The sequence below is a fragment of the Zalophus californianus genome, chromosome 11, assembly GCF_009762305.2.
Source record: "Zalophus californianus isolate mZalCal1 chromosome 11, mZalCal1.pri.v2, whole genome shotgun sequence".
Classification (NCBI taxonomy): Eukaryota; Metazoa; Chordata; class Mammalia; order Carnivora; family Otariidae; genus Zalophus; species Zalophus californianus.
In genome coordinates, this window is record NC_045605.1 from 62,830,728 (window position 1) to 62,856,723 (window position 25,996).

The following is a 25,996-nucleotide window of genomic DNA, read 5'->3' on the forward strand; positions in this document are numbered from 1 at the left end:
GCACTTAAGGGAATTCTATTACAATTATTTATTGGATTGTATTCCCTAACTACTTAGTATGACTTGGGGGGACAATTAGTCTGTAAGAAGCATACTGGCTGGCAACAAATAGTATTGAATGTGAGTAGGAAATAGACCTGACCACTTATTTTTTACATCTCAGTGTAAAACGACGTAACCAAAGACATCTTTTTTAAAGATATTATTTACTTTGTGCGTGAGCAGGGGTGAGGCACAGAGGCAGAGGGAGAGAGAGAATCCCAAGCCGATTGCACGCAGAGTGTGGAAACCTATGAGGGACTTGATCTCAGGACCCTGAGATCATGACCTGAGCCAAAATCAAGAATCTCATGCTTAACCAACTGAGCCAGCCAGGTGCCCCTCCCCAAAGACATTTTTAAATGAATACTAATGATCCCACCACTATAACATCAGTACTTTTTTCAAATTTGTATATATTAAGATTTTATTTATTTGAGAGAGAGAGAGAGCACATGAGAGGGGGTAGGGTCAGAGGGAGAAGCAGACTCCCCCTTGAGCAGGGAGCCTGATGTGGGACTCCATCCTGGGACTCCAGGATTATGACCTGAGCCGAAGGCAGTCCCTTAACCAACACAGGCACCCACAAATTTGTGTATTTCTTTGAATAAAAAAAATACTTTGTTGTTCACACTGAATTAGGATGGAATTATGATTAGTGGCCCCTGATGGGGCTCTATTTGCTATCATCTTTATAGGTGTGAGCTTTGAATTTAGTAATTTACCAATACCAGTTCTGCTCTATCAATCTTCTCCAGGTACTCCTTGATATCCAAGTTGTTTATTCTTGCCCCCATTACTTCATTTTGATGTTGTAATGGCTGAACTAGGCTATTTAAAAAAAAAAAAAGATCCACAGTTGTCATAGACATTAACAATGTACCAGTCTAGCAAGTGAGTAAAATCGTGTTACAGAATTTTCCTTTACATCTTCATTGAGGCAAAATGGTAACATCTCAGTGGGTTTGACTTCTGAATGAAAATGTGTAAGAGGGAGAGGGGCCAGAGTGTAAAGACAGTCCCCTTTGCAGTCTTATGAGACCACTTCTCTAGGAGAGACACTATAAAGTGATCCGAACTCCCACATCCTTAAGGAATTGGATTCCAAACTCCTCCCGTCATTTCCAGAATAAAATCCGCCTGGCTCAGCCCCTAGTGGTTTGAGCTCACTGTAGGCAGTCCCAAGAGCTGCAAGAATTTACGGTAAGTGCAATTCTACAATTCGTAGCTTCATCCTATCAACAAAAACAAATCAAGCCTAAATCTCTGCTTGCCCTGGAAGCGCCTCTAGTGTGAGAGGTCAGGGCAGGCTGGAAGGTTCGAATGGTGAGCCCACCACAGCAATAGTACTCAACATCCTTAAAGGACTCTCAAGCCAAGGTAGCCTTAGGGTTTTTATCCCAGCCAGGGGCGCCTGGGTGGCTCAGTTGGTTAAGCGACTGCCTTCAGCTCAGGCCATGATCTTGGAGTCCCCGGATCGAGTCCCACATTGGGCTCCCCGCTCAGCGGGGGGTCTGCTTCTCCCTCTAACCCTTTTCCCTCTTCCCTCTGCCCCCTCGTGCTCTCTGTCTCTCACTCTCTCTCTCCCAAATAAATAAATAAAATCTTTTAAAAAAAAAAAGTTTTTATCCCGGCCGGAAGACACCGCCCCCGTGGGGCCTGGGCGGGACAGGAAACCGGAAGTGGGATGTCACGGAGCCTGCGTGGTGGTCTGCGGCTGCGTCCGTCCTCCTGCGCAAGCGCGATGGGGTTCAGCTGGCTGGGTCGGTTTACCACCTCTACCTTCGTCTCCACTCTGCGGTCCTGGAATTGACAAGGTTTCCCGGGAAAACCGGGTAACCGTTCTGACTTTTGGGCTTCTCTTCTCTTGCACTTGTTATTGGAAGTGTACCGAAACCTCTAGTCCCCAGTGCCATAAAAGCCGTTGCCATATGGTGTCTGAAGACTTAGTGGTTTCCTGCTCGCTGGGCCTCTCCACTTGGTGTGTTCGGGCTAATCGCGAACCTTTTTGAGCCACGATTTCTCTTGACTATAGTGTGCGCTTACTAGGACCTTTCTTGAAGTGACTGTGAAATTAAAATGACATTAAACTGTTATGATTTCGCAGAGTGTGCTTAAACTCCGAGAAGTCAAATGATTGTCCCAATACCATGCCATCGATAAAAGTCAGACCCTAGGTTAAACTTAGTCTTAGATCTTTGAGCCACAGTGCTTTTTACTGTTCACCAGGAATTTTTTCAAAAAAATGTTAAAGTTAGAATTCATTTGACAGTTAACGGTAATGTTTAGTAAAAGACACCTGTACAAATGACTCATAGCAATCCGTATTATAAGTTCTAGAACCTGCGAAGATGAACAAAAACACACGCTAGTGTTACTTTACCTTTTGGAGTGGATTGCATAAGCCTAATACTATACTCAATAGGTATTAAGATCTAACTAATTTGGTAGGCATTTCTGGCAGATTTGCCTGACTCTTGATAGTTGGCCCGATGACAGTCTGCCTTACTCCTAGTTCACACTGACCCAGTGATTATTAATTTGACATTAGGTGGAAATATACCTTCTTTTCATAGTAACTGATGTGAGCTCAGGCAACCTAGCTCTTAACCATCAGGCTATACTTATTCCTAAGACTACATATTTTGCTCAGTCTGCTTGAAATACCCAACTGCCTTCCCCCCAGGTTATTTCAGTTTATTCGGACTAAGATTGGAATCACACCCTAACTCCTACCCAAGGTTGGGCTGGACTAGTCCTTTGGCACAATTTGAACTTCATATTATCCATATTTAAAAAACCCTACATCTGTAGGAGTAGCTCAAACTCCAAAATGAAATCATTAATCTAGACAATAATTTCACTCTTCCTAAAACCCTATTTGCTTAACTACAAGTTTTTACAAGCAGTTCCTCCTGTCTGTGAACTATTTTGGTCTTCTTTTTACATATTAAAATGCTATCCAAAGCCCAATTTTAGAACTACCTTCTGATATATTCATCATACTCAAAATCTATCCAAAATTTGATTATTTCTCTCACCTCCCCTGTTAACACTAGGTTAACACCTTATCTCTTGTAGGCATTACTGCAATACCTCCTAAGTGGAATCCTTGCTTTGCCTCTAGCCCCTACCTTTGGTCAATTCTTCACAGCCTTCAGAGTGATCCTGTTAAAATTTAAAGTTAAATCATGTCTCTTAAGACCCTTCAGTGGCTTTTCAGGCTATCTTTAACCTTATTTTTTTTATTTAAGTTCAGTTAATTAACATATAGTGTATTATTACTTTCAGAGGTAGAGTTCACTTAACCTCATTTTTTAGTACGTTTTCCAAATTTACGCTGGTGAGCACACAAGGGAAAAGTAAAACGAACAATTAAAAAAGGCAACTATCTCCTACTGTCAAAACTCAATGACACCACCTAGTGGTGTACTAAATGGTCTTGTGGCCTCCATTCTTGCTCATTCTCTTCCCCTCTCTCTACAACATACCCAATCTCCACACTGTTGTTAAAGTCATCTTTCCAAAACGATAGTATCGCACCCTCCTTTAAGATTCTTTGTTTCTTCATGACTAACAAATTTTTTTAACTTGACTCAGGAAGTCCTTCATGATCGGGCCATCCTCTAACCTCTCCTTCCAATTTCACACTTCCTATGCCATCAGTGTCAGGCTACTTGTAGCCAGTCGTCTACATCATTTATTTTCATGATTTCATTTCTTTGCACAAATTACACTTCTGTGACCTATATTTCAATCCAATAATTGAATGTAGAAAATTATAAAAGTTGACAAAAATAATCGGAAACTTCATACACGATGACATGGCAGTTAAATTCTTGATATAAAAATGAAAAGTCTGAATCCCTGATAATATAGAGATAATTAAGCATTATGGTACAGTAACACAATGGAATATCATGTAATCATTAGCATTTTAAATAAGTTGTATGTAAAAATGTGATTTTATTTATGAAAATAAAACACCAATAAAAATATGAAAAATACAGGAAAGTATGAAGAACATAAAGATAGCCACAATCCATCCTATCAAATAGATCGACTAGTAACATTTTTGTGTGTGTATATATATATATATATATATATATATGCATATATATATAATCTCCAACTTTTCCCCGTGGGAATATCTATATAAATATATATATATTATAAATAGAATCTTACCCATATACAGTTCTATATCTTGTTTTCAATTAACACCATAAGTATATTATCATTACAATATTCTTGGAAAATACAAGTTTGAATGACTGCATAACATTACACATACAGGACCTTTCCCCTATTTGGGGGTGGGGAGTGCAGCATAAAAAATACTGCAATAAATATCTTGAACATTTATTTATCTTTGTGTGTTCTAATGTAGTTCAGAAGGCTTAAACCTGCCACTTTCTGGGGAAATCTCTTGGAACATGAGCCCCCAAGGGCCATGTTATATGCCTTATTATCCCATCCCTGGGCATGTCTGAAGGGACCAGAGTGAACATTTGATACAAAGCTAGCCAATCCAAAGGCTTCCCAGTAGCCTGTGGTTTAGCCTGGCCTCTAAGGCTTGTGTAGAGGTAGTAATGAAAATTGAGCCAATCATCTCCTCCCACTCAGAAATGTGAATAGAGACCCAGAAGGAAGTTACAAATCAGTGGTAGGCAATAGAATTTAAAAACATATATTCATGGATGTGGTGGCAATTCCAGACCTGCAGAGTAAGTAAACAGGAGGTCAGTATGTAGAGAGGAGAGGCTACTGAAAGAGAAACAAGTTTTTGAGAGTGGCTTTGTCGAATGGCTTTCTAGAGCAAGTTCCCATATGAAAGCTTCTGTCCTTGGATTTTTTCTGGGAGATTTTAAAACATGAATGTTATATAGCTCTATTTTTGAATTACATAACTTAAGTGGGTCTTTGTTCTTTGGAAATAGAATTGCTCTAATAATGTGTAAGCTATTTCCAAAAAATATATGCCTAGACATGAAATCAGTCAGAAATATGAACAATTTTAAGGCTTATGATTAGCCAAATAGCTTTCCAGAGTCTATCAATATATCCTCATTGTAAGTAGTGTATACGTGTCGATCACTCTGTACTCTCACTGAAAATAGCTATTATAATTAATAGAAGTGGTATTTTATTGCTTTAATCTGGTGATGTCCTTTGCCAATTTTTAGATGTCCATCTTCCTTATTAATTTATAAAAGTTCTTAACTGTCATAATCATGACATATTTTTCCTATTGTCTGATTTCCATGTTTTTCACCTACAGTTTAGAAAATTTTATGTGGCCAAATTCTTAGGTATTTTTTCTGAGTTCTTCCTTTTTATCTAATTTTCAAAAAATGCATATGTGTATGCATGTTTTCAACCATATAAAAACCCACTTTGGTGAATTTTAAATATTTATGTTAAAGCAGCACAACCCTCTTTAGAAAGAAATCTTATGCTAATCTTGAATATGAATCAGATAAAAATGGGGTTAAATTTGTAGTTCATTTCTGACACACCAGCCTTCATGAAACCACATGGAGATTCATGGAAGTCTGCCTGAAAACCTGTGCTTTAATTAATAGATATTAGAACAATATATATACGATGTATGTCATGAAAACCCAATTTTGTTTTTCACCAAAGAGTTAAATCATTTTCTTAGCACCATTTACTGAATAATCCTTTTCCTATTCATAGATCTTTTTAATATGTAAAGTATATATGCATATATACTAAAAATGTTATTACATGTTATCCATCTGCTGGTCTGTTTCTAAGTGATTTACCAAGCATTTTGAACACGTTTTTCAAATGTACAATCAAGTTCTCCATTAATTTCAGTATATCATTTACTTTTTATTTTAGGGCAATCTCATTGATCTTACAAATTATCTTTGCTCTTCTCCAATGTCTGTTTTTCTTAAAAGACTTTAGATTTAAAATTTCAAATCTCATTGGAGTTTTGATGAAATTTGAAATCTATAGATTAACTTAGGAACATTTCCTCTAAAAAAACTTGTAAGACTTCTCTATGCAAGTCCTCTTTTATTTTCATTTTTTATTTTCATCTATATTTTTACTTGTTCTTTTTTAGAAATTTGTTATTATAAACCATACATTTTTCTACCCATTATATTTTCTGATTATAGCAAGAATTTAGGAAACTACTGGTTTTTATGAGTAAACCTTATGTGTTTAGTTAATTTTTATTAACTTTTAAAAACATTGTAGGCACTCCTTTATGTTTGTATAAACCTTCGCCTATTTTTTTGCCTTTTCTTTTATATCAATAAAATTAATCAGTAAATTAATATTGAGCAATCAATCATTACTGATTAATATCATTTTGCTTTAATTCTTTTGTCTTTTGCTAATAGGGACTAAATAGTCTTTATTTTTATTTTCTCCTGTTTTGAAAGGCATATGTGCTTTAGTTCTATTAGTTGCAATTTCTAACTTTGTAAAAAAATATTTTTTACACCTTTATTTCTTCAATTGTTAAAGAAGATGTAGAGTCCCTGCTATTTAAGATCAGAAATGTAGCACATTTTCCTTTGCTGTTCTTACCCCCATAGGGTTGCCAGATTTCCAAATAAAAACACAGGATGCCTAATTAAATTTGAATTTCATATAAGCAAATAATTTCTTAGTGTAAGTCCCGTTCAATATTTGGGATATACTTATATTAAAAAAATATTCATTGTAGATCTGAAGTCTAAACTCGTGTATTTTGTCTGACAGTCATAGTCTCCCTCTCAGGCATTTATATATAATCTCCTTTTATACTCAGCATTTGTATATTAAATATTTTTTTTGCACAGCTATTTAAAATTTTGGACAGGGCGCCTGGGTGGCTCAGTTGGTTAAGCGACTGACTTCGGCTCGGGTCATGATCCTGGAGTCCAGGGATCGAGTCCCGCGTCGGGCTCCCTGCCCAGCGGGGAGTCTGCTTCTCCCTCTGACCCTCTTCCTTCTCGTGCTCTGTATCTCTCATTCTCTCTCTCTCAAATAAATAAATAAAATCTTTAAAAAAAATAAAAATAAAAAAATAAAATTTTGGACATTTTGTAAACAAATTAAGTTACTCTGTTTAACTGATGTTAGTGCTCATTACCAGTTTTAGGCCGTAATTTCCACATTCTTGAGCTCTCTTTAAGAAAGGAACATGTAGGGGCGCCTGGGTGGCTCAGATGGTTAAGTGTCTGCCTTCAGCTCAGGGCATGATCTCGGTCCTGGGACTGAGCTCCATATCAGGCTCCTGGCTCAGTGAGGAGTTTGCTTCTCCCTCTCCCTCTGCCTCTCTCCCCTGCTCATATTGCCTCTCTATCTCTGTGTCACATGAATAAAAAAAAAAAAAATTAAAAAAAAAAGAACGTGATGAGCACTGGGTGTTATATGCAACTAATGAATCATTGAACACTACATCAAAAACTAGTGATGTACTACATGGTGGCTAACTGAACATAAAAAAAAAGGAACAATGTATGATGTTTCCTGTTTTCTTATCTAATCTGTTACCTGCACAATTTAGACAATGACAATTTAGTTGATTAAAAAAATACCATAGGTGATAATGGGTTTTTTAATCTCACAATTCTGAAGGTGTCGTTCCACCATCTTTTGACATTTACTTTTGAAGTTCTTTATCCATTCTCTTTTCACTGGCTTTGTAGATAACCAGAATTTTTCTTTCTGCATGCTTTCAATTGTTCTTTTCCCTAAGCTGTTCCTAAGCATGCTTTTTATATTGGTTTTGCCTAAAATCTAGTGAGCATATATACGTTTAGTTCAGGTAAAATGTCTTAATTTCTTTGATCATTGATTCTATTCCACATTCTTTTATCTCCCTTAGAAACACCTTTAATTCCTACATTGGATCTCCATTCTTTGCACTTCCTATCTCTATTTTTTCATTGTTTCCATCTCATTATCCTTTTTGTATACATTGAAGATCATTTCAAGTTTATTCATTACAGTATTTGATATTCTGCTTCTGTTGCCTTTCACTTTGATCCATTTTAAATTTCCCTGTAGTCATTTTTCATTATTTTTATTTTATAGGCTCTTCTCTACTTAAGGATTTCTGCTCTAGTTTCACTGATTTCAGGTTTTCTGTCATGCTACTCAAGACACCAGTTTTTTGAAAATTTCTTCAGGAGACTGAAATAACTAATTTTCAGGGCTATCGGGTTTTAATTCTTCATGGTGGTGTTCTTTCTTTAGTACTGCAATTCCCTGTTATTTCCCTGAACAAGTCCACTTAATTTAGTTTCTCTTGGGCAGTGATGTCTAAACATATTTATATTTTATATATTTATATATAAATATAAATTTTTATATATAAATATTTATATAACAATAGTTAGGACTTGTGTATTCCAGCTGACTCTACTCCATTTTACAATGGTCAAATTCTCTCTTCTTCCATAATTAGGTTATTAGTTCAGTTTTGCACATAGATCTGAGTTTAGTTCTATTTCTCTGTTACCTCTCTGTTCTGAGAATAAATCAGTCTACTGCTTAAATCTCTAATTCTGAACAGATGGAATATCTTCAGTTTCCTGAAGATCCACTTCTATTAGCTTTTGCTGACATCTTTCACACCCTACTTAGAGACATTAAATATTGGACTTCTTGTTATGTAGTTGTCTGAAGCTGTGAATCAATGTGGAATCCTGGGGAGGGGGTTGTGAGAGTGCACCGTGGTAACCTCAAAGTGCAGCACCCCTGCAAAAGATGGTTCCTTGGTTCCTGACTTTTCTGGTTGACAGAGATAACATCCCTGAGACATCCTATCTCAGATAAAGGGTCATGCAGTGCTTTCTTATGTCATAAGCAATCGAATTGTCCTTCCCTATAGTTGATTCTTCCACATTTGAGCAATAGGTTATCTACCAGTTTGAGTTTCAAGTTTTGTGTTTTTCCTGTGGCTTCCTAGGGACTTTACAGAGGAGTCAGAGTGCTGTTTCATAGATAGCCAATTTCCATTTAAAACAAAATGTAAGTAAATGTTTTGAAGTCAGTGAAAATACAGAGTTGAATATACAGTACGATTTCATACACATGAAAATGCACCAAAAAAGGCTAGAATAAAACAGGATGAAGAGTTTTCTCCTTGAATCTTTCAGATATTTTATAATGGATATGTATGATATAATAGAAAAAGTAAATACACTTTCATTTTGAATATATAGGCATCCCCCTAAGGATTTCTTCTTGAAGCAAATGATTCTTAGTGGGGGTTGAGGGAAACTATAAATGTTGCTTGGGATTATTTGGGTAATTTATAGAATTTTCTTCCCAGCAGGATTTATTGGGGATAATGTTAAGCTTTGATTAAAGCGGTTACCTAAATGTAATTATAAGGTTTCTCATGTGTGATTATTGTGAAGATGTGAATTCTGATCAAATCCCTTATAATACTCATGGCACTTAAGAGGTTTCTCTGCGTGGACTCTTTGATGAATTCGAAGAGCTGAGCTATGACTGAAACCCTTGCCACACTTCGTGCATTGATAAGGCTTCTCTCCTGTGTGGACCCTCTGATGAATGTGAAGATTAGAGCTGTGACTAAATCCCTTTCCACAGTCATCACATTTATAGGGTTTCTCTCCTGTGTGGACTCTCTGATGAATGAGAAGATGTGAACGCTGACTGAATCCCTTACCACACTGTTCACATTTATAGGGTTTCTCTCCAGTATGTACTCTTTGATGAGTATGAAGCTTCGAACTCTTGCTGAAGCCCTTCCCACATTCATGACAAGTATAGGGTTTTTCCCCAGTATGGACCCTCTGATGAATACGAAGATCAGAGCTGTGACTAAAGTCCTTCCCACAGTCGTCACATTTATAAGGCTTCTCTCCTGTATGTACTCTTTGATGAATTTGGAGATTTGAGCGCTGGGTAAAGCCCTTACCACAGTCATCACATTTATAGGACTTCTCTCCCGTGTGGACTAACTGATGAATTCGAAGATTTGAGCTCTGACTGAAGCCCTTGCCACACTCATCACACTTATATGGTTTCTCTCCTGTGTGGACTCTCTGATGAACATGAAGTACTGAACTCCGACTAAAACTCTTACCACACTGATCACACTTAAAAGGCTTCTCTCCTATGTGAAGTCTCTGGTGAATGTGAAGTAATGAATTTCTACTGAGGTCCTTATTACACTCAAATTTATAGAGTTTCTCTTCTGTATGCACTCTTTGATGATTGTGAAGACTAGAGATCTGACTGAAGCTCTTACCACACACGTGGCATATGTAAGAAACCTCCCCTGTGCAGACTCTCTGATGAAAGTGAACACCTAAGCTTTGACTGAAGTTACCATCAACTTCATCACATCCATACAGCTTCTTACCTATGTGAATTCTTGTATGTCTGTATAGGTCTGATCTCTGAGAGAAGCATGCTGTGCTAATAGAGCATTGATAGAACTTTTCTCCACGTTGATTTCTCTTGTGGAGAACACACTGTGAGTTCCAATAATAAATTTCTTTACATTTATTACATCCACAGTATTCCTCTTCCATAGAGTTTTTCAGTAGGTCATGTTGACATAGCTCCCCAGTGTACTCCGGAAGGGCTTCTACTGTTGGGACATAAGAATGTTGAACTATAAGCTTCTGTTCTTTTTCCAGAGAGAGATTTTTCCTAGATATGCCAAGAGGGCATCTGCTTCCTTGAAAACCGTGTGAATCATTCACATTGATTTCTCTAGCATACTGTCGAGGGGTATGTTTTGTTTCGAAGGACTGCCAAGGTATAAACTTTGTATATTTTAAGTTCCTGGGACTTTTACCTTCAAAAGTCATTTCATAGTTCCCATATCCTGGTACTTGGGTGGAGAGTATTAACCATTCTGGATGGTGGGAAAGATCTCGTTGCTTTAGGTCTTTGGAATCTGTTCCTTGGACAGTTTCCACATCGTTTCTATTCTCATATGTCTGAGCACTGGCATTCCTCCAGGCTTGCCAGCAGGGAAGATTTTCATGTTCTAAATATCTGAATCCTTCTTCTTGGGGTTTGTAGCTCTCTTTCCAGTTTCCTGGAATAAGAAGAATGAGCAGATAATCCACTGGTGAGATAAAGGTGGTTTTAAAAAAATTTCCAAGTATCTCAAGTATCGACTTCCAGAATTATAGGAATATATGTGTGTGTGGGAGTGGGAAAGGATTATGACTTAGGCTGCTCCATATCTGGTCTGAAATTCATGTGTTTGTTCATTCATATATGTATTCATTCATTCACTTATTCAGTCATTCCACAGATATATCTTGAGCATCTACTACTTACCAAGTACTGTTAGAAATAAACAAGTAAGGCTGAATGCTTCATGGAAATCATCTTAAAAACTGAGATTTAATTAGGTTACTCTAGTTGGGGCATTATTATAAGAAATAAAATATTGTTTCTATTTTTCTGTTCTAGCACAGTGTGACAGATTGTGTGAAAAAATGGCTGCATGAACTCTGTACCTTTGGGTGTTCCCCTTCCATGCTGACTTTAGCTTGGCTAACAGTTTGCTTTGTTTAATGGGACAATAGCAAAAGTGATACAAGCAGAGACTTGAAAGTGCTTGTATACTGAGGCTTGCCCTCTCTCTCACTAGAAAATCCTGTGACCACCACCAGGTAAACAAGCCTGAGCTAGCCTGCTTGAAGAGGGACATATGGTCAACACATTCCCATTATCCCCACTGATATCAACCAACTGCCAGACATGTAAGTCAGACAGTCCAGTCTCGTCTTAGACCATCGAGCCCCAGTCAGATCACTCTATGAGAGAAGATCCATCTAACCAATTAGAATCATGAAAAATAATGTTGAAGTCACTAAGTTTGGGGTAGTTTGTTATACAGCAAAAGCTAACTTGTATAAATAGTATGAAGAGAGAACAAATTTAGGACCACACAAAATTGATTACGTGTGGAGATCTGTATTTTAAGTGTAATCCAGAAAATAAATAAGAATAAAAAATCACAAATACCTATTAATTACATAGCCTAGGTGTCTTGGGAGAGGTCTTGCTCTACCTTCTGTCATCCGATTTATGACCCATTTCTGAGGGTCGTATTTCTTCTATCTCAATACAATACCTAGATAAAGAACCAAAATACTCAACAAAACTGGTCCCAGAAGAAACTAATTCTATTACCTAAGAGCTGGGATAACTTTACCTACTGACATGACATTTGTGTAGTTCTCCCACATGACCTCTCTGTAGAGCTTTTTTTGAGAAGAATCTAGGAATTTCCACTCCTCCCAAGTAAAAATAACAGTCACATCTTCAAATGTTACTGCCATCTGGTCAAAGATCAGGTTTTCCAGGAAGAAGAGATCTAAGGGAGAAGATGGACAAAGAAACAGCCATTCAGCAGGTAACATAAGTGACAAATGAAATAAAAAAAGAAAGAACTTCAATAATGAAGAAAAACAAGAAAGGTTAAGAGGAGACATAATCACAGGGATGGCTAAATAATGTATCCAGTCACTGAAGCCCATCACAGTCATCAGAAACATTTATATAGCATCTGTCTGCTAACCACTGGGCTAAGGACTTCACATATATTTCAAGTAGTCCTCACAGCCACCCTCTCTTGTAGATACCATTATTATCCCAATTTTAAAAATTAGCAAGTAATGATTGAAAAAGATTAAGTCAATTGATCCCCCAACCCTTTTTATTCTGGAAGTGTTCATCCTCCTGCTCCAATCTGGGCTGGCTATTCTTTAGTGCTCCATTTTCAAGATCATGTACTTCTTCCCCTTTTGTGATTTACTCCATTAATTGGGAGGTATACACCCAAATGAGTTCAGTCAAGCTTATGTTAATTCCATGGCCACTGAAAAAAAGCAAAGGTGAGAAACAGGCAAGGTTTTCTTCAGGACACACATTTGGTTTAAAGGAGAATCTCCAAGCATGGTTACACTGTATGCTTGAAGTCCTTATCATCACTCACAAGTGGCTGGGTATCAAATTCTAGAGTGAAAAGAATTTTTCTCAGAATTGCTTCACTGTTCATATGCCTTCACTGTTGTTTCTAAGACCTTTTTTTTTTTTTTTTTAACTCTAATTCCTTTGCAAGCAACTTTTTCTTTGCTCTCTGGAAATATTTTAGGGTCCTCTTTTGACTGGCCCTCGGCCTCCAGTGGTATGGATGCATCCTCAGCTTCCCTGAAGTTCACAGGGCTTATCAAATCCTTCTTGTGCTTATTCCCCTGTGGAGCATTCCAGGATGTCACGTTTTTAGCCCTTTGCAGTTCTTATCACTGTTGCTCCTGTTGCTTTCCAAGTTTTGGGTTGTTTGTTGTTTTTTGTTTTACTTATTTATTTATATATTTATTTGTTGAGAGAATGAGTGTACACGTGGGGGTTGGTGGGGTTGCAGAGGAAGAAGGAGAGAAAATCCCAAGCAGACTCTGGGCTGAGTGTGGAGCCTGAGGTGAGGCTTGATCCCACCACCCCGAGATCACGACCTAGGCTGAAATCAAGAGCCAGACGCCCAACTGACTGAGGCACCCAGGTAACCTTTCCAAGTTTTTGTAGAAATTCCTCATTTGCTGATGGCTCTTTACTTCATCATTGCAGGTTCATACAGTTTTTAGTTTCTTACTATCATCATGAAGTTTTAGAAAGAAGAGATAAATATATGTATTCAAACTGCCGAAAAATACTTTTAGTGGAGAGAACAGCTCATAAATTGGCTATGTGACAAATTCTTTTAATTTCTTTGATGACATTCTCAATTCTAAAGTTCAATAAAAATAAATGTTTAGTAAATACTATGAATAAAGAAAAAAGATACTTTTCATGGAGGAAAACTAGAATATCATAGCTATCAATCAGTATAATCATAGCAGTTAAATATTATCAAGAAGTTATATGAAAAGGGCTGTTATTTCATTATCACAACTATCCTATAAGGTAGAATTATCAACACTAAAGGAATAAGGAAACCAACATTTAACAAGATTAAGTAACTTGTACAAGGTCATGCAGTTACAAAATAGTGGCATACCTACTAAGTCGAAGTCAGAGGAGTCAAAAACAACTTGGTAAAGGGTTGTAAATAATTTCCATGTACGTCCTTATTGTGTTAACAAAAGGACAATGGGAAGATGTACTGAAATGTTCAAGGATTCAAAATACACCACCCAGGTACTGCTTTCCAAATAAACTACATGAAAATCCATGCCTAAACAATGAAGTACTAACCACAAATAAGAACTCAAGAATGAGGGCGCCTGGGTGGCTCAGTTGGTTAAGCGACTGCCTTCGGCTCAGGTCATGATCCTGGAGTCCTGGGATCGAGTCCCACATCGGGCTCCCGGCTCAGCGGGGAGTCTGCTTCTCCCTCTGACTCTCTTCCCTCTCGTGCTCTCTATCTCTCATTCTCTCTCAAATAAATAAATAAAATCTTTAAAAAAAAAAACTCAAGAATGAGAAAATTCAATGCTATTTTTAAATGTTTATAAAATAAATGTTAAAAACTTAAAATATACGTCTATTTTAACACATACAAATGAAAATATAAATAAAATAAGAAAAGAAAAATGGGATGCTTAGAAGCCCAGACTGTAGGACTGAAAACTGGAGTCAGAACAGAACAGAAATGAAGTCACTGGTTCCTTATTTTGTAAGAAGTACAGAAAATTAAACTCAGCCTGTTATTGGCTTTATTTTTTTTAAATATTTAAGAATTTCTTTAAAAAATTATACTAGAGGGACACCTGGGTGGCACAGTCAGTTAAGTGGCCAACTCTTGATTTCAGCTCGGGACCCCTGGGTCCTAGGATCGAGCCCACCTCAGGCTACTGCTCAGCAGGGAGTCTGCTTGAGGATTCTCTCTCTCCCTCTATCCCTCCCCTTGCTCATGCATTCTCTCTCTCTAAAATAAATGAATAAATCTTAAAAATATATACTAGAGATTGGGTCTAGTTGCTCTTACTGAAAAGAAATTCATAAAATTTTTAAATAATTCTGAAGTAATATAAGTAAAAACTGAAGGCCTACCCTCCACAAATAACTTGGAGACACTGGAAAGCTTCACTAGGGCTTAGTGAAGGATAGTTTCTACTCGGTCCTTTCTGACTTTTTTTCAGGCATACCCACAAATATACATACCCCACTGACATTTTTTTCTTAACAAAGACATAACAACCCTGGTTTGCATTTTTCACATAATATATAATGTACAACTTCACATTTCAGTACATATAGGTCTATCTTATTTGTGGTGGTTTTAAAATATGTCCACAATTTATTTGATTCCCTTCCCTTCAAGAGGTGTAGCCAGTTCCCCACCCTTTGAGCGTGGGCTAGACTGAAGGACTCACTTCTGGTGAATATTATATAAAAAAACAGAAGGGAAGAAGTAATGGTGTGCAGCTTTCAAGACTAGTTCTTAAGGTACTGCAGCTTCCTCCCTGCCCTTTTTCTTAGCTCACTCACTCTTGGAGAAGCTGCCTTCCATGTGGGGAGAACACTTAGGAGTCCTGTGAAGAGGCCATGTGGCAAGGAACTGAGGCCTTCTGTCCTCAGTGAGAAATAAGGCATCCTGCCAACAGCCACATGAGTGAAAACCATCTTAGCAGAGGATCCTCTGGCCCTAGTGAAGCTTTCCAATGTCTGCATTCCTGCTGACAGCTTGACTGCAGCCTCATGGGAGACCCTGAGCCAGAACCACACAGCTATTGCTGCTCCCAGCTTCCTGACCCTTAGAAATTGAGTGACATAATAAATGTGTGTTATTTTAAACTGCTAAGTGTAATTTGCTATGCATAAGTATTATTGTTCTAGCAAACATTCTATTAGCGGTTAATTACCATTACAACCAAATTGTTTTAGAAAATAGAAAGTGAAAATTGCTAGCTCATTATGTGACTAATGTAATCTTGACTCCAAGACCAGATAAAGACAATACAAAAAAGTTAGATTAGAATCCCATTTGTAAATTTTATAAATCTATAAAAATCCTAAATATTAGGTAATTGAATTCAGAAATATATTAAAAATATGCATCATGATCAAGCATGGTTTATTATAGGAAGGAAGGACAGTTCATATGAGAAAATCTATCAACATAATTTACTATATTAATAGACTACAGAAGAAAACCATAATTAACTGATGAAGAGAAATCATGTGATAAAGTTTATAATGCAACACCTTTATATGGTCTTTAAAAACTTTTAGCAAAGTAGGAATTAAAAACCCTCTCAATTGGTAAAGGTTACATATTAGGAACCTATATCAAACATTAAGCTGAATGGACAAACTTTGTATTCCTTTTATTATGGTAAACAAGGTACGAGTGACTACCATCACCATTGCTTTCAACATAGTACCAAAGATCTGACAAATACTGTAAGAAAATGAAACAACAGGCATAAAGATTAGAAGTAAAAACAAAAAATGTAACTATTTGCATATATTGTGGCAATCTACCTAGAAAAACAGATAAACCATAAACTAATCAGAGCTCAGCAAAATTACCAGATACAAAAAAGCATTACTGTATCAGCAATCAACTGCTAGAAAATAGAGGACACCATTCACAAAAAGCAAAACAAAAAAACAAAAACACTAAGCCAAGAATATAAAGAACTCTTTGAAGATAACATTTAAATTAGAATAAGCAGAAAGAAGACCTAAATAAAAGGAGATGCATCCTTCCATGTTCTTGAATGGGTTGAATTAAATTCAATATACCCCCAAATTCCAACTGGATTTTTTTGAGGAATGCAATATACTTTTCCCCCTAAAATTTACAGGGAAAGAAAAAAAGGGTATACTATAGAGACTTAAGTAAACCAAGCAGGAAGACTTGCCCTACCAAATAATGACATACTGCCAAACTACAACAGTAAAATCAGAACTGACAAATAGACCAGTAGAACAGCATGGAAGATTCAGATGGTGCTTGTTTATATATGACACATTAATAATAAAGATGGCATTAAAAATAAAAGGAAAGAATGGATTGTTTACTACATGGTGGTGTGAAAACTGAGTAACTGAAAAAAAATAAAAGTGGATTCCAACTTAGTATCATATACAATCTGGACACTAGATGGATTAAACACTTAAAGTGGGGACACCTGGGTGGCTGCCTTCGGCTCAGGTCATGATCCCAGGAGGCTGGGATCGAGCCCCATGTCGGGCTCCTTCCTCAGTGGGGAGCCCGCTTCTCCCTCTCCCTCTGCTGCTTCCCCTGCTTGTGCTCTCTGTCTCCCAAATAAATATTTTTTTTAAAGGGAAAGCTATAGAGTGAGCAAAAGAAAATGGTAGAGTTGAAAAACATTTACCATTCTGAAATGAATCCAAGAGCCAGTTCTTTAGAAGAAAAATATTAATAAAATAGATAAATTACCAGCTAGCTAACCAAAGGGGGAGAAAGAAGTGAGCATAAATAGAAAAAAAGTTAGAATTGACATTGGGGAAATGGCAACAGATAAAAATCTAACTGAATGTTAGATGGGCACTTTCCACAGCTCTTTAAAAATAAATCTTAATAGGAAATATATTTTTTCCTAGAAAACCAATATGTCATAAAGAGAAAATACCTGAACAGGTCAGTTTTATGAAAGAAATTGCTCAAATTATCAAAGAACTATGACCTTCAAAAATAACCAACCCAAAAGTTTTCTTACATAAATTCTTTCAAATTTTCAAGGAACAAATTTGGAGTTATTAAATTGTTCCAAACATATAGAAAAACTAGCAAAAATTTTAAAACATTCAGGAAAACACTGAGATAATAAAAGTCAGAAAACTATAGATCTATACTATATTATTAATGAATATTGATGTAAACTTCAAGAATAAATAAAGGAAAACATAAGGCTAATAAAATCCAGCAACACCTATTATTTATAACATACTGCCACAGAACTAATTACTCCAAAATGTGGTGGCTTCACACAATAATATTATCTTTCATAATTTCCCTGGGTCAGAAATCCAGAATGGCCTGGCTGGGCAGTTCTAGCTCAGATCCCTTATGAGATTGTTGAGTAGTGGTCTGATTGGGCTGGAGGATTCACTTTCAGAGTGGCTCACACACATGGCTGGCAGGCTGGTTGTGACTGTTGATGGAAGGTCTGTTTCTTTGTACTTGGTTATGTGGCCTGGGCTACCTCTCAACATGGAGGCAAGCAAAAGCTGCATCCTTTCTATGACTTAGCTCTCGAAGTCACATAGCATCACTTCCGCTGTACTCTACTGGTTGAGGTGATCACAAGCCCTAGCCAGATTTGAGAAGCGGGGACACAGATCCTACTTTTTGGTGGGAAGAGTAAGTCACATTGTAAAACAAGCATGAAGAGTCAGGTATGTTATAGGTGTGGCCACCTTTGGAAAATGCAAATGCAATCTGCTATAATACCAAAGCATGTTATAGCATGATGGAGTGATGGTTTATTCCAAACGGTAAAGAAAGATCCAAAGGAAGAAATCTATTAACTCTGCCATAATAATGTCAAATAAGAAAAGTCATATATTGGGGGAGACGAACCATGAGAGACGATGGACTCTGAAAAACAAACTGAGGGTTCTAGAGGGGAGGAGAGTGGGGGGATGGGTTAGTCTGGTGATGGGTATTCAAGGGGGCATGTTCTGCATGGAGCACTGGGTGTTATGCACAAACAATGAATCATGGAACACTTCATCAAAAACTAATGATGTAATATATGGTGATTAATATAACAATAAAAAAATAAAAAGAAAAAAGAAAAGTCATATATTTTAATCAGTGCCAAAAAGGTCCTTCTTAAAATGCAACATGGGTCCTTCATTTAAAACTACAAACAAAGCAAGTTAGCAAAACAAAAATGAAGACATGCAAATATATCTCATATCCAAAAGTAAAACATTAAAAGCATTCCCATTAACACTGGAAACAACCTTTAAAGATACTGCAGATTCATTATTTTTAAACCACTAATGAAAGCACTTGACAATACAAGCAGACAATTATGAAGGATATAGTTGTATGTAGGAAACCCAAGAAAATCAACTGAAAATCATTAGTAATTATAAGGAAAATCAATGTCCCAGAAATTTTAATACTAGGTTTGTACCCTAGAGAAACTTACACATACATACCAGAAGATATGTACAACATTTTCAGTATAACTGCTGTAATAGCAAAAAACTAGAAGCAATACAAAAGGCCCAACAACAGTAGGATGGATAAGTTGTCATTTTGTGAAACAGTACACAGCAGTGAAAAAAGCTATAGCTACGTAAATCAACAAGGATGCACTGTAAAAATTAACATTATACTAAAGAAACAAATCACAGAAGAATATAGACAGTGATTCCATTTAAGGAATAAACACAACATTTAAGATAGCAGTTGCCTCTTTAGGAAAAGGAAGGAATGAAATTGTGGGGTCAGTAGGGGGACTTTTAAAAATATTGATAGTCTACATGTCTATATAAAACATTTTAGTATATTCTTTTGTATGCATGTAATGCATCACAATACAAGTTCAAATTAGTTAACCATGTAAAATACAATTATATAATTTAGAAAGTTCAGACATAATCATTAAAAGGTATTTTAACCGACTGAGCCACCCAAGCGCCGCTTTTAAAAGGTGTTTTTAAAATGACATTTATGGGGGCGCCTGGGTGGCTCAGTCGGAGTTAAACGGCTGCCTTTGGCTCAGGTCATGATCTCAGGATCCTGGGATAGAGCCCTGCATCAGGATCCCTGCTCAGCGGGGAGTCTGCTTTTCTCTCTGCCCCTACCCATTGCTTGCTCTCTCTCTAATAAATTTTTTTAAAATGACATTTACAATAGCAATTAAAAAATATAAATCCCAGGGCGCCTGGGTGGTTCAGATTTGTTGAACGTCTGCCTTCAGCTCAGGTCATGATCTCCAGGTCCTGGGATGGAGCCCAGAACCATGTTGGGCTCCCAGCTCAGTGGGGAGTCTGTTTCTCCCTCTCCCTCTGCCTCTCCCCCTCCTTGTACTCTGTCTGTCTCTCTCTCAAATAAATATAAAAATTCCTACAAGCTTAACAAAAATACTTAGAACCTAGATAAATGTAGCTTTTGAATTTAGAAAACACTCTTCAATCTTAGGTAGGAGAAATAAACATAATTTTGTTATCACTAAACTTATCTACATTTTCAATGATACAATAGGTTTGGGGGAGGGTCTGAGAAACTGATTTTCAAGTACTTTTGTGAGGAAAAGGAAAAGTGTTAAAAAGAAATAATGAGAGGAGACTAACCCGATGGTATATTAAAACTCTGTAGCTCTAATTATAACACCATGAGGTTGACACAGGAATAGAGAAGATCAATAGAAATCTGGAAATGGACCTAAATATAGCAGTAAATTCTAAACATGGTAAAGGTAATATCAAATTTGTGTGGATAAGATGGCTTATATAATTAATGATGCTGGATCATCTGACTAGCCTTTAGCAAAAAAAAAAAAAAAAAAAAAAAAGGCTAGATTCCCTGCCTCAATTCTTATGTCTTAGTGACTAGAGAGAGTTGTATCAGATATGCATTATATTTTACACAATAGCTAACATAATAGTAACCATTGTTAGTGATTCTGTTTGTCAGGCTGTGCTGGTTTTTACATGTTTACATCTTAACCCTAGTAAGTTCTATTTCCCCACTTGAGAGCTGAGAAACTGGTTAAGTAATGCAATCTATTTCACATAACTCAGAAGTGGTAGAGGCATGAAACAATCTTAGATAATGGGTCCAGAGACTGTATCTTGACCAATAATCAATACTAAAAAAAAATACTGAAAAGTTAATATATTCAATATCTAAAACTTATTATAAGAAACTTTTACTTCTTTTCTAAAATGAGGCATCTTCCTTTTCTTTATCCCTAAATGTGGAAAAAGAAAGGCTAAATTCCTCTGTTTTGCCCATTAAGCATACTACACTTGGATAGCAGTATAAGAACTGAGAGATGGGTCCATGAAACAGGACAACCCCTAAAGTGGTCTGTGTGTACATTTGTATATGTGTATGTTTATGTAAAAAATTTAGTAATTTGGCATATAAAAAGGTAGCACCACAATCAATGGAAAAAGTAAATGTTACTAGAAAAAAATAAGTGGGAGGAAAAATGTTTAAGTTCTGTCATTTCTCACACCAAAATAAATACCTGACAGGTTTCAGAGTTAACTTTTAAAATACCTGAAACTATAAAAAACAGTTGAGAAAAACAAAAGTAATTATGTATTGTATTTGGGGGTGAAGAAGAGCTCTCAAAGCATAATACTATATAAATAAAAAGAAATAAGATTTCACTTTATACAAATGTGAAACTCCTATAAACAAAGAAGTCCTTAAAAGCAAAAGGCAAACAATTGGAGAAACAGAGCCTTTAACAAATGGTTTATATCTTTTACATACAAAGAATATCTTTTATCAAATACAAACAGAAAATTTAGTAGGAAAAAAAGTAATGCATGTCAAGAGGCATACATTACGTATGTCAAAGAAGGAATGCAAATGACCAGTAAATGTATGTAAAAAATGGTCAACCTTACTAAAGATTAAAGGGATGCAATTCAAAGCAAAATCTTAATACTCAAAGCTGGTAAAGGTTCAGAAAGATAATATCTTTCCTCAAATGGTTATAAAAGTTAATTCATGTATGGGTGCCTGGGTGGCTCAGTCGTTAAGCGTCTGCCTTCGGCTCAGGTCATGATCCCAGGGTCCTGGGATCGAGTCCCACATCGGGCTCCCTGCTCCGCGGGAAGCCTGCTTCTCTCTCTCCCACTCCCCCTGCTTGTGTTCCCTCTCTTGCTGTGTCTCTCTCTGTCAAATAAATAAATAAAATCTTTAAAAAAAAAAAGTTAATTCATGTAGTATTTCTAAAAAAGGAACTTAAGTTTTTCAAAAGTCTAAAACATGTTTTTATTCCTTTACTGTTATCCTGTTTCTCAGAGCATATCTTGAGGTTATAAAGAGATACACTAAATAAATTATGTATAAAAATATTTAATAGAAAAATTTTATGACAGCAAAATATTGAGAATTACTTACGTTTTTCCCCCAAAATGATTTAAATAAAGTACATATGGCTGGAAGGGAACATATATACCTAGAATAAAGCCCATATATCTGGGATGGAATGATACATACTTGGAATGTAATATTATATAGTCATTAAAACTCAGGCTACCAAAAAATATTTGGAAAAAATGTTAATTATATTTATATATAATATATATTTAACAATGAAAAAATTATATATATAACAGCTATCCATACATCCAACAAATATTCAATGAGGGCTTACTACATGCTAGGCATAGTTTTTTTTTTTTAAAGATTTTATTTATTTGACAGAGAGAGCACAAGCAGAGGGAGAGAGAGGGAGAAGCAGGCTCCCCGCTGAGCAAGGAGCCTGATGCGGGACTCAATCCCAGGACTCTGAGATCATGACCCAGGCCGAAGGCAGCCGCTTAACCAACTGAGCCACCCAGGCGTCCCTAGGCATAGTTCTATGTACTGGAAATGTTCTCTGCCCTCATGGAACATATTTATCATGTTAAATTTTTTTATATATACTAATCTCTCTACATACATGTATGTTAGATTACCTTTGTGTCTACAGTTATATGTATGTGTACATATATGTATATATATGTATAAATGTCTGTACAGATTATGTATGTATATCAAATATTAGATAAAAGCCTGTAAATAAATAGATCCAAATGTCAGTAATGGCTGCCTCTGAAGTGCAGAGGACTGAGTGGTGCACAATAAGTAACCAATTAAACATGAATAGCCTTCCACAATGTGGCCTCACCTCATGTATGCATACTTAAACACTCTCCAGTTACTAGCTCAGTTTTCTTATTCTCCCCTCAATTTCTGCCTGAGACTAAATGATCATCTTCCTGTCTAGAATAATATCTTCCTGTTCATGATGATTTTTCAAACCTGAGCTTCTGTTTCTGTCTTTTAAGTGCCACTCATTCTGACACTGTTTAATGTATAACTTGAGACATTATTATTAACCTCATATGGCTTATCTCCATGTTAAGAAAAGACCATTCTTACATATTTCCTTACCTCAGAGCATCAAGAATATTATACAACAGACCTGGATGATGGCTGAATAAATGAGTAAATGTTGGAAAAAGACACTGGATGGGAGGCAGAGAAATGCTACATAGGAGGCTTGGAAGCTTCTCAGTCAAGTGAGGAACATTTTCTATTCTATCTGGTCCATCCATCCCCATTGCTGCTTCTTCTTACTCCCACCACCTGTGGAGAATTCAGGGGCATTTATATAAATGAGAACAGACAATCCTACTCACCTGGGATCAGTCTATGAGGAAAATAGTGAACATTCCTTCCTCGTTTATGCTTCTCTTTTGGGCAAGGGTGGAGTTTTGAGGAGTCTGAGCTGAGGGAGAAGAAAGGAGGAATGAAAGATTGAGCATGCCTTGCAATTCCCAAACTCACTACGATCCCCATGCACTAACTGGGTGTGACCCCCCCCCAAACCTCTTAGAGGCCAGAAAGAACACAAGAACATTTCTGTTTCATTTCAAGGGCCAGATAGGAGAGTTGTGAGAATTGGCACCCAGGACTTTATTTCTGAACCTTTAAAAACTTCAAAGGTACCATTCTAGTTTGGGCATGAAAACAGAATTTGATCTCACAGTCCCTCCAGGGATGCAGATGCTCTCTATGTAATTTAACCTGAGTCTCAAAGCTTTCTTAGTTAATTATTAACAAGAATAATAAACTAGAAATACGACACTTAGTTTTTTTCTAAAAGTATTTTTCTTGTTCAATCAATAAAGTAGAAAGAGAATTCCATTGCTCTCCTGTACTTATTACAACAGAAATACTGGATTTATTATCAGAGTACCTAGACTCTTAAAGGATGCCAGATCTAGCGTTCCCAGGACCTGATCAGTCTCAGGTCTATTACTAACCACTTGTAGAACTTTGAAAATGACCAAACTTCTAGACCTCCTAGGGCCTCACTTTCCTCACCTGTAAAATGGGGACATGAGCCTTTGCTACCCTGGTCCTGCCTTGGTGATCACAAGTCCCTGGGGAAAATGATAAACAGTTAAGAGCCCTCTTTCCCTAGCGAGGCGGGGGGGGGGGGGGGGGGGGGGCGATTCATGGCCGTTTCAAGAGCAGCACAGGTTTGGGCTCCCCCAATGCGCCACGGGCTGCCCGAGTGTTTTTGGATTCAGACACCCAAACGGTTCTCAAGGAGTGGGATCTGCCCGCGTCAAGGCCACGGATCCGCGCGGCCTCCGTTCCACGTCCAGACCCCCCGACCCGAGCTCCACCCGAACACTTTCCAACCCCGAGCACCCCGGCTCCAGGGTCTAAGCTGCCTCTGTCCTCCTCTCCCCTTCCCCATATTCGGTTTTAACTTGAGGAGGGCGGCTGTGAAGGACCCACCTACACTGGTGTCTTCGGGATTTCTAAGCCGGAGCCAATTCTCGGCCCCTCACCCTCCCTTTTCTGCCACTCTTTCTTCAGCCACAGCTCTCCCCGCCCTTGTCCGCTTCTGGCTCGGTGCTCCCGAGAGTCCGCGTCACTTATGGAGCCTCTGAGGGGGACGGGACCGGCCAAAATAGTCGGTCTACACAAACAATGGCCGCAGCCCCGCTGGACCGAAATGGAAGCCCGAGGCCTCGGAGTAGACACTCGGAGCGTTTCCATGGAGACCGGAGGGGCGGGGCGGGAAAGGAGCGCTTGAGAACGTGGCTCCTGATTGGCCAGAAGGTTCTGGGCGCAGTCCGGCTCTCAGCCACCGGCGTTCGTGGGCAGAAGACCTGTGCTCTCTGCGCTCTGAACAGAGGCTGGGGTCCAGTCTCCCCCAGTGCTAAAGAAATAGGACTGTTCTAGGAGCTTTTAGGGCCCCTGAGAAGGGGGCGGGGCTGGGGATTCTGAGCCATGAGCGGCTGACCTCGAAGAATTCTGGGACTCTCAGAACCCGCAAGTGGGGAACCCCCCAAGAGGAATCTGGGGAAACCAACTGCTGTCACTTCGCCTTTGGGAGCGCGGGTTGGTTGCACCTGCTGTCCCGCGCCCTCGGCGGAATAGACACCCCACTAGCTCTGGCCCTAGCAATGTCCCTAAACTCGAGGTTGGAGTCGCGCAGCCGCGAAGAGGACCTTTCAAATTCCAGGTTGCTGTTGCCGGGGACCCGCTTGGCTCCTGCTGACACGGTGGCGGGGTCGCGCTTTCCTCCTCCCTCTTTTCTTGCCAAGTCCTGGACTTTTCTGGAGACTCCAGGCAGAGAGGAGAAAGACAAGGTGGGACCGAGGCGGAGCCATGGGAAAGAGCCCCAGAAAGAGATCCGACTACTTGCTCTTTTATTATCTTGTTCAATGTTCCCTTAGGAAAATGTTTTCATTTCCTTAAAGCACTTCTCCTCAAACTTAGGCTGGATCAGTAGTATTAAACTATTAGGTAAGGAATGCTTTTTAGGGTAGTCTTTAAAAGCAAGGGACTCCTTGGATTCTATTCTGACAATACCACACACTCATGATGTGATCTTGGCTAAATGACAATCTTTTTGTGTCATCTTTAAAATAGGCGCAATAGGGGCGCCTGGGTGGCTCAGTCGTTAAGCATCTGCCTTCGGTCATGATCCTGGGGTCCTGGGATCGAGCCCCACATTGGGCTCCCTTTTCAGCAGGAAGCCTGCTTCTCCCTCTCCCTCTCCCACTCCCCCTGCTTGTGTTCCTTCTCTCGCTGTGTCTCTCTCTGTCAAATAAATAAAATAAAAAATCTTTTAAAAAAATAGGCACAATAATAGTAACTATTTTACAGACTTGTTAGAATTAACTGAGTTTATGTCCTCAAAATGCTTAAACCGGTCCCTGGCACATAGGAAGTTATATATGTTAACTATGTTTGCAGTTTAGCAGAAGTAGGTGGTCCAGGGCCTACCCCTCTGGCCTCCAC

At 38.0% G+C, this 25,996-nt stretch overlaps 1 protein-coding gene across 2 annotated transcripts; it reads right to left on the reverse strand.

Annotated features, from left to right (window-relative positions):
• Window positions 1–7,432: 7,432 nt before the first annotated feature.
• Window positions 7,433–24,714, reverse strand: ZNF214 (zinc finger protein 214). Of its 2 annotated transcripts, XM_027580093.2 has the most exons (5): window positions 24,482–24,714; window positions 24,059–24,117; window positions 23,371–23,459; window positions 12,227–12,388; window positions 7,433–11,095 (listed from the first exon to the last, which is right to left on the reverse strand). In XM_027580093.2, the coding sequence occupies exons 2-5, from the start codon at window positions 24,073–24,075 to the stop codon at window positions 9,414–9,416; spliced, it is 1,950 nt and encodes a 649-aa protein (XP_027435894.1). In that variant the 5' UTR covers window positions 24,076–24,117; window positions 24,482–24,714; the 3' UTR covers window positions 7,433–9,413. The 2 variants fall into 2 exon arrangements, with proteins under 2 accessions (XP_027435894.1, XP_027435895.1); XM_027580094.2 differs by lacking the exon at window positions 24,059–24,117.
• Window positions 24,715–25,996: the final 1,282 nt, after the last annotated feature.